The sequence below is a fragment of the Cinclus cinclus genome, chromosome 3 (genome assembly GCF_963662255.1).
Source record: "Cinclus cinclus chromosome 3, bCinCin1.1, whole genome shotgun sequence".
NCBI lineage: Eukaryota > Metazoa > Chordata > Aves > Passeriformes > Cinclidae > Cinclus > Cinclus cinclus.
Genome location: NC_085048.1, coordinates 47,885,963 through 47,895,692, shown reverse-complemented (window position 1 = coordinate 47,895,692; position 9,730 = coordinate 47,885,963). Strand labels below are relative to the sequence as shown.

The window sequence follows — 9,730 nt, the reverse complement described above, 5'->3', positions numbered from 1 at the left end:
TTCAAAAAAACCCAAACCCTCTGAAAAAATCAACCAAACTTCAAGAGGACTTCACATTCTGACTTTTTTCCCCTACTAACCTGAACTCACCATTTTGAAAATATTATTCATGACTATGGCAAAAAAATTCACTCTAATTGTATGGAAATGGTTTCCACGAGACTTTAATAAGGCTATACAACAAAGGTGACTACTGCTGTCTCTCTACAGCTGATAAATTGGGGCACCAGAACTGACTTGAATTGTTAAAAAAATTCCACAGGAGGGAGACACAAAAAATAAATAGCTGCATAGTATGTGATCCCTTTTATTTACCAAAGCTGCCCATCTTTATCCCAGGTGGAAGACAGCAGAACAGCTGCCCAGCATTCAGATGCAGGTGTGTTTAGTGCTTGCTGTAACACCTTTTTATCTTGCAAGTTGCCACATGTCTTCAAAGGACAATTGCAGAAGTAGGGATGAAAAAAATTAGAGAAAATAGAAAAGTGTTTTCAGACAGATCAGTATTTCTCAAATTTTTCATTTGAAATACTAAAGTAAATTTATTTATAGTGAAAGTCATCAGAAGACCATTCTCCTGGGTTTAAAACATGTTGGTTTTTTTCTTTGGGAAAAAAAATTAAGAAAAAAGAAAAACAATAAACATTACTAAAACCACAGATGCTGTGGCTTTCCTGCCTGCCCCTCTCTCCTTACATATGTCCATACTGATGACAGAATCAGTTCAAATAAGTCTAATCACTATCTAAATTAACAGGGTTGTAGTCAGGGTCATCCTCTTCATCATCCAACTCTAAATCATCCATTTCTTGGAATAAAGATTCATCAACCTCCACATTGTTTCCAGCTGTAAGGAATAGAAAGATACCTTATTTTCATGCAATAAGAAAAACATTAACAACAACAAAACATTCAAGATTTTTTCATATTAGTTCTTCAATGTAGGTAGCTGCTAACTTGGCTTTTTATACATCAAATAGATATTGTAAAGTAAATGCCACATTTTATCTTTTTACAGCTGAAGTATTTTTTTTACATTGTATAAAACCCAGTCAAGAGAAATGTCATCCAGAACCTCAGAATTCATTGGGAGCATGAAATTAACATTTATATTTGCCAGAATCAGAGATTCTTTCTCCCCAGGACAGCCAAAGCAGGAGCTCAGGATCTCACAGCTTGAATAATTACTACTATCCTAGTGAGATAAACGCACAGAGTTCATAAAAAATTCCTTACACACCATATAATGACATACATACGTTTGCTTTCAGATTTAAATTTTACAAGCAAGGTGAAGCTTTGGCTGCTTTCACATTTTCTTCTGAAAGAGACGCTGCTGACCTCAGGATAAAACTCGAGGACGGCTATTTTATTTTTATGTATCAACAGCGACATCTTCTGGTCACCAAATAAATTTTCTATTACTTCACTGGACCTGAAAGCACCTATCAAGATAATGGCATTATCCTCTGAAAATTAGTAGTGCATGCTACTGTAAGGTGAAAACAGACTTGGTAACCTGTTGCATCTATGACAGAATGCAAGTAGAAATAAGAATGGGAGTTTTTAATCACCAGTAGCAACAGGATTACAAATTAATGCATTAATCCCAAATCATGTGGGCACAGAGCCCAGTCTGTTCCTCCCTTGAGGCAGCTAAATGCGCCATCAACAAACCATCTTCACTTTAGAAACATTAATAAACAGGTTTTTTAACTGTTACCTGCTGAGAAGAATCTTGACTCTGTTGTGTCTGTGTTTTGTGATACCAGTAGATAATGCAGATATATTAAAGATTTGTCTTACCTCAGAACTCAGCTATTTTAAACTAGGATACTAAAAAGTGGTACAGCAAATTAAATAGTTATGTTTCTGTGAGTATATATGCCTTTAAATGCTTTATCTCCAACTGGTTTTTCAAGTTTAATAGTTTTCTGGCACAGGCTTACATAATTTTCATCTGGCACCAGGTCAGTATTTTAGGTAAGGTAACAGGCACATCTGCAGAAGCTATGAAAAAGAACTGGGATGCATTGAAGCAAGTAACATTTATTTCAACCTGCAAGATGTTTACTATTGGTGTTGAGGTTCAGAGAAAAGGTGACAGAAGTTCAAGACCTGTGCTTGAAATAAGGGGTTAGAAGGCTGGCTGTTTGAAAAAAAAAAAAAAAAAAAAAATCAGAGTTTGTGGGGGTTTTTTGTTTGTTTTGTATTTTGGTTTTTGTTTGTTTTTGCTTTTGTTTTTTTTTGTTTTGCTCCCAGTCCAATCATTTAAATAAAAGCAATGTAAATGAGATCAACTCAAGTACAAGGCTGCAAATAAATCCACTGGATCATCTTGAAAAGGTTTTGGTTTTGAGAAAAGTTAAAATTACTTCTGTTCACTCTGCAAAGGAGTACTTCTCAGGAAGTTCTTCCAATGTAAAAGTGATTCTGATGTAAGATGTTAAGTCAGAAATATAACACAGATTTTGCTTAGGAATTTTGACCTATTTTAAGCTACTGCCTTTCACTTTTGGAATCAAATAGATATTTACCTTCCTCCAAGAACTGGATGTCAGAGGTGTCAAGGTTGTGATCCATTTCAAACAGCTGTTTACCTAGAAATAAAATTTAAAAAAAATATATATAATTATATAAGGACAGTTCTGAAGAACTATCAACCTGAGGCAACAATGGTCAGCATGTGTATTTTAGTCTTTTCAAATCAACCAGTCTTTTGTGCTTTCAACTGCTCATTTCTATAACCTCCCCATTCTGGTTTGGTTTTTTTTAAATTCATCCAGGATTCATCCACAACAACAAACTACCTCCTCTTAATGTGAAATGGGTCACTGTAATGTTATGAAGACTTTAATAATGGGGAGCAGAAAAATTTACACCCCACAGTCTGTGTTCAGTCCTTATTGCTTTAGTCTTCATCTTGCATTCCACAAGAAATCATCTGTGGGAACTGGGAAGGAAATCAGGTGACTCCTCCACATTTTTTCATATATTCTCCCTTTTAAAAAGCAACTTGGATCTACACAAATCACCAGCTCCTACACACACACACACACAGCTGTGAAGGTAACATTACAGAAGAGTGAAGCCTTTCTGACTGGGAGGGAGAAGAAGAAAAGCTCAGGATTCTTTCCACATAAATCACCTGTCTTCCATCTACAAGCTTCCACAAACAAGACTGGCTGGTGTCCATGCTAATACTGGAATTACACTAGTGACATCCAAGTATAAGCCTGGTTTTATAAAGGGAAGCTTCTATAAATTACATTTGTATTGAGGAAAACAGACACCACATACTAACAATACTTTAAAGAACAGAAAACGAGAAGCCTGATTTCTGCTATCTCAACTTTACAGATTCCCAAATGCATACCCTTCAGAGAGGAATCAAGGGTGTACCCTGCCCTGTACAGCTTTTCATCAAACTTAATACCATTAACATTTCCACCTCTGTCAATTTCATCAAAACTAGCCAGAAGTGAGGAGAAAACAGAGCCCTGATAACAGCATGACCCAAAGTGATTTTGTTTTTTCAGGTCAAAATCAGGTCAAAAGTAGATCCAGCATCAAAGGAGAACCAGTTCAAAGCTAAGCCATGCGGACTATGGAGCAGGATGTCAAGACCCATCATCTGTGTAAAAATCACTTTCAGGTTTGTCATTATAGTCTGGTACCATTGCAAAAATTTCATAACCAGCATTAAAACATACCACTCAGCTTATTTTTGCCCGCTTGTTCTTCTTCTTTCATTTTTTTCCTTTTTATTTCTAGAAGCTCTGCATCAAACTTGGCTTTCCAATTAAGGAAATTCTCAATGGTAACAGGAGTGCCATGAAAACGTTGCTGGAAGAGTAGAAAACAAGGCTGCAAACACAACTTGCAAAGGTACAGTGAAGATAAGCATTCTCTTAAGTATTTAAATTATAACACTCCAGAAAAACTGCTTGCTGTGAAGTATTCTGAGAAATTAATCCTTATCCTGAGAATATATATAAAAAAAAACATTCTTGCGGTTTTTATCATGGGACTCTCCCCTCAGAGAACTATACTGATGTGGAAACTCTCATGGAACAATCCTACATACTTCTTTTGAATCTAGAGTGCAATAGTTCACAACTCCCCACCACTATAGGTTATTTATAAATAGGCAGCACTTCCTATCAACCATAAAGTGCAATCGACACTGAAATATTTCCCATTAAAATACATTAATCCTTTTATATTGCTGAAACAGAAAAAAAATATTTTTTCTCAGATATTTCTTTGCCAATTTTCAGAAATATAGAACCTTCCAAGTCCCATCACCCTCCAGCTATTTGTCAGGAAGTGAGTGAAGACTCATTAGTTTGACTTATCACAGCACAATCAGGCAAAACTATTCTACAGGAGGGCAAACCAGTCTTTGAAGATTGGTCCAACTGCTTCCACCCTATCTACTCAGTCTACCAAGGAAGACAGACTTCCTCAGACCATGGACCCTATACAGTGTGACACATTGTAGCCTTTTTTGCTCTCCATTCCCTCTTGCTCCCCCTTCTTCCAGGAAAAAACTGTCTACAGCAAATCTGATTTAATTTTGGAAAAGTTCCTGCCTTAGGAAGTAATGCTAGAAGGAACTGTGAACATGCAATTAGATGCTAAAAATACTGCTTAAGAAAAAAGGGGAAAAAAGATCACTTAAGTTCATTAAACAATCTTAAGTTACAATTAAATCGTCTTTAGGATAGCTGTTCCTTTCCCACTTCAACTGAGAACTGCTCCTGCATCAAATCAATGCATTTTAAAGAAGCTGAAAGTCTTTTACACTGAAAACATTATTTTACATACTTTCTCTTCTTCTTCTGCTTCTCTTTCTTTCTGTTTCTTCTCTTCTTCCCTTCGTGTTTTTATCTGATCCACTATTTCATTTAACTTCTCCTGTACCGCTGAGACTAGAGTGAAGATCATTACCATTCCTAAATTTTCTTCTGCCTACAATACAAAGAAGGCAACTTCAAACAGAAGAACCTGAATGCATAAACACGTTTATAGAAAGCAGGGTGTTGTGCAAATGCAGAGGGCACAGCTGACACATTCTGCACCACTCTCACTGTAAAATTCAAATTCAATCGGCCAGTTAACCCAGCTAGCTATCCCCAGATGGGTGTGCAGCAAGACACAAAGATGAATGAATGAATGTCTGTGTAATATTAACACATTATAGACATCTTCTGAAAGGCTTTTTCATTAACAAAACAAAACCCACAGTAGAAACACAACTCTAAAATTTGAATATCATAAATGATAAGAGACAAATCACTCAGAATCTTTCTACTCCTGGAACAGTTTATTCCTTAATTCTATTACATGATCCTTTGAAGTGAGACAGTTTCTCAGGAAAACCAAAAAAACATCAGGTGATGGAAGGAATGAAAAAAATGCTCACAAACATATTATAGCAATTTTAAGACAGTGAGGAATTGTCAGAAATTCCTGAAACCAAAGAAGTGCTTCCTTCTTTCCTTCATTGATCCCAAAGGTTGATGAGATTCATTCCACCCCCAAACAGTTATGTTACAGAAAAGAATCAAGAATAAATGTGGCAGTTTTTAATATTTCCAAATGAAACTGAGGTGGCTTATTTTCACAAATTATATATAAATATATACACACAGTTAAACAAATTCACCTTAAGCTAGAAGTGGAAAAGAGGGGAAGCCCTAGTACACTTCCATTTCATTATTCTGCATTATTGCACATTGAATTAGCCCTGTATCTTACCTCAATGATGTCATTCACCAAACTCAAACCTCAAAGTAAGCCCCTATAATATGGAACAGGTTTCAAATCAGTAGGAGATACCTCTGGAAACAACTGATTTGAGAGAAAAATTCCAGCCAAAGTGTGACGTGATATCAAGCTGTACCAAGATACTCTATTTTCCTTACCTGCTGTTCCAGCAGTTTTATTATGTCCATGACATCATTATCATCAAGATTCTCCTGTGAGACAATTTCATATAGTGGAGTTTCATCAGGGTATTTTTCTCTATAGGTAAATTTAAGGGTTGTTTGGACAGCTACAAGATAAAGAAACATATATTCTTATGGTGGTAACTGTATAACTTTGTGTTTTTTCCTCCTGCATCAACAGCACAAAGATTATAGAATATGAAATATTCTTGCCTTTAAGGAACAGTCTTCTTACACAGATGCTAAAACAGTATGAACAGATTTAAACATAAGCTAAGAGTTCAGAGAAATTAAGATGATAAAGCTTACACTTGCACAAACTATTACAACCTACTCACATCTGAAAGGTTTTAGGAAGACTGAAAAACCTCCTGTGGTATGACAGGTACTAGAACAGTAATCTCCCTCATATTCCACTTAGCTGTAAAACAGCACGAGTTGTAATAACAGAACTAGAGAGAATCTCGGCATATTAGCACTTCAGATTTTGTGTGCCTGTTTGAAGTATCAACCTGTGTTGGGTTCCAGGGCTTCACACTGAGGACAAACACATTGTGTTCAGTAGAAGCTGTTAAGTAGAAGACTGCCTAAGAAAAATGCATTCAATCTGAAGTTTCCTGGAGCCAGGGTAACATGGAAACAAGGCAAAAGATAATCCTCTTTCAAATCTTCTCAGAATACCAGGGAGAAGCTTTCCTTTAGTTCTAGACTCACAGTTCCCAACAGCACAGCAATCTCTTCAACACAGACACCTGCTCTAAAGCAGGACTTACTCCTTTAAAACCAAGCATCTGTTTATTCCTTCTGTTATAGTATCCAGAACAGCAGCTTTCAAACTTGCTTGGAGTAAGACTTGCTTACAACATGCCCACGCAATTGTTGGTACTTTACAAATACACAGGGACTTGGGACCCACAGCCTTCTGCTCTAGAACAGTTCCTTAAGGGCTTCACATTCACAGCACATAGACTCAACTCTCCTACCTAGCTGGCACAAACACAGTTGCCAGAAAAGAAAATCTCCTCACAACATATCTGTAAGCCACTGCAAGGATGGTGACAACCCATACTTTCTGAAGGTACGCTACAAAGCCTTTGAGATTCAGCAGAAAGCAGTCCTACAGTGAGAGCATAATGTTTCTGCAAATTAAACAATGTTCACTCAAATCCTTGAACTATATTTGTTAAGGAATGTTTGCTGTATCAGGCCCCTACAAGGATCTAAGTGGAGGTATACATAGCTGTTGGTGATAGAATTAGATTTAAACATATATAGAAGTTTCTGAGTAAGAAATTATCAACTTACTTTCATCATTTTCTCCAGCTTCAGATGTCACAGTGATTGTGAAAGTTGTTGGCTTTTCTGACAATACTGTTCAAAGGAAAAAAGCAAGAGTTACGGAGAGTCCTTAAATCAATTACTACTTCATATGACTAAAACGTAACTTGTCAAGGACTTATGAAGAAAGTAAGCTCTTGATACAGTGTTAAGGGCCTTTTTAACTTATTAATGTAATAGTTTTCCATATGATGTGATGCCTGGAGTGCTCTTTAAATGAGACTATGCATCATCAAACAATAAAAAAGGGTTTTACTTTTTGAATACTTTCTCTTCTTTCTCTTGTCTTTGTTCCATAAAGTGAAAAATCAAACCAAAAGACTTCTGGTCATGCACTGACCCCGTGCAGAAAGCCACCTAAGTTAATTTGCTTTACTGCACTAAATGTGTCTGATGAGCATCCAGTGCATACTTGACCCTGGACTATATTTACAATATGTCTGCACCTATATTTAAAACAACCTAATGCAAGAAATGGTACTAACCAAGCAACCTACTAGAATGAAAGTGTGTGAATCCGGCAGCTAGAAGACAGACAACACAACATAGCAAGAGCTGTGACCTGTGTTTCACCTGTGAGGCTAAAAAACTCATTGCACAATTGTGGATTGCAGACCACATCCTCATGTAAGGACTACTCTGCTTCACTGTTACAACCTATGCCCAAATTAATGTACATGCTCTCAAAGTATCAACTGAATTTTGCCTAATTGCTAATGTTCTACTACAATCTTCATTCCCCTCTCTTCTCTTGGGCATAAAAGTATTACATGAGTGAACAATAACTTTGAGTAAGCATCAGAATAGAGGCTGTATGAAAGAATAAGAGTTCCATATCGGTATCAGATATCCAGCACCCCCAGCTACCAGAGACCAACTCATATACCTTTAAATAATCTTTCACATAAAACCGAACACCTGGAAAGATTTTCAGATTGAAGCAATAGGCAACTGTACTAGGCAAATGTTTGGGTGGTGAAGTTACTGCCAAGTAAGATGCTGTAGAACTCTAGGCAGAATAGATCCTGTGCAGGAAGGGAACAGAAAATGCCCCGGTTTTTCCACTGTTAATATTCTTTGGATACAGAATGGCAAAAATCACATTAGATTAGCCAGCATAGTAGACAGTCTTGATTGTTTGATGGTAAACTGAAAATCCTGAAAAACCGATGAACCAATATATCCACAACATGAAAGTTTCAGCAATATGACGTGCTGCACCAGGGAATTAAAGCTTGCCCTTTTTTCACCTGCAAGGCAGGTAAGGCAGGTAGTGGCAATACATTTACGGAGGAAACAGCACCTTTAAGCATCCCAAAACATCCCGCGCCTCTCACGATCGCGACAAACCTTTCCCGGAAAGGAAAACCGGCCGGCACACAAACCAAATCCGCGATTCCCATCTAGGGCCGCATCCTGTGAAAGGCTTCTCCGAAGAGCATCCTTCCAGCACAGGGAACCGGGCTGCCCACGCCGGGCTGGCTGCTGTGCCACGGCGCTAAACGCGGCAGGGGCAGCACCCACGGACCAGGCCGTAGGGGCCACCGAGCGCTTTGCTTTTCCCGGCCGGGGAAAGCGAACCAACATCCCGAGCGGCCACCGAAGCGGCGCGACTCGGAACCCCGGCGGGACCCGCGACAGCCCAGCCGCGGCCTCCCGCTCCTCCCCCCGCACGCCGGCTGCCAGCACGGCCCCGGCGCGGCCCCGCACCCGTGAACGAGTCCGGGTAGATGGACTCCAGCGCCTCCAGCTCGTTGCGCTGCTCCTCGCTGTAGTCGGTCATCGTGGCCCGCCGCCCACGGCCATGGGCCGCCCGCACCGCGACTCCGCCGCCACAGCCCCGGCCCGCGCCTGCGTTGTCCCGGCCCCGGCCCGGCCCTTCCTAGCATGCCTCGCGCTCGCGATAGGCGGGGATGGCGGCCCCGGGCCGGGCCGGGCCGGGCCGGGCTGCACCGCACCGCACCGCACCGCACCGACGGACGGACGGACGGACGGACGGACGGACGGACGGACGGGATCAATCGGCACAGCTGCCAGAGCCGGAGGCCTGGCGCAGGGAGCCGGTCTGGCTGGTGCCCCGTCGCCTTCCCAATTGCGGTGCCCGCTGCTCGCTCAATTGCAGCCCTCGCTGCCTGGCGCTCAGCTCCGGAGCGTACCTGGCGTGCAGGAGGGATCATGCTGGCATTGCCCGCGCTGCTTCCCTGCCCCTCCCGGGAGCGGCGGCCTTGGCAGAGCTGAGGTCCGCAGTCCCTGTGTTAACACAGATGAGTGATGGTGTGGTTCACTCTTGGACGTTCTTCCCTTGAAAATTTACAGGGATCAGCAAACTGAAGGGGATTCAAGCGCGATGCTCTTGGTGAATGCCATTTCTGCCAGAAATTGGAAGTTTATTTGATGCAGCTTGTCATTCGCAGCTTGAAGTTAAACAGCACCTGCAG

The 9,730-nt window shown here is 40.4% G+C and overlaps 1 protein-coding gene across 1 annotated transcript; it reads right to left on the bottom strand.

Moving 5' to 3' along the window:
- Positions 1–344: 344 nt before the first annotated feature.
- RWDD1 (RWD domain containing 1) lies at positions 345–9,124 on the bottom strand. Its single transcript, XM_062488748.1, has 7 exons — positions 9,003–9,124; positions 7,260–7,325; positions 5,931–6,061; positions 4,831–4,974; positions 3,714–3,846; positions 2,538–2,600; positions 345–847 (listed from the first exon to the last, which is right to left on the bottom strand). The coding sequence occupies exons 1-7, from the start codon at positions 9,073–9,075 to the stop codon at positions 735–737; spliced, it is 723 nt and encodes a 240-aa protein (XP_062344732.1). The 5' UTR covers positions 9,076–9,124; the 3' UTR covers positions 345–734.
- Positions 9,125–9,730: the final 606 nt, after the last annotated feature.

Excerpts from the sequence above, each read along its gene's own strand:
- RWDD1 (XM_062488748.1), bottom strand. The coding sequence starts at position 9,075 with ATGACCGACTACAGCGAGGAGCAGCGCAACGAGCTGGAGGCGCTGGAG. Across the intron at positions 7,326-9,002 it reads CTACCCGGACTCGTTCACGG|TATTGTCAGAAAAGCCAACA; the intron begins GTGCGGGGCCGC and ends TCCTTTGAACAG. Across the intron at positions 4,975-5,930 it reads TAAAACTGCTGGAACAGCAG|GCAGAAGAAAATTTAGGAAT; the intron begins GTAAGGAAAATA and ends TTTGTATTGTAG.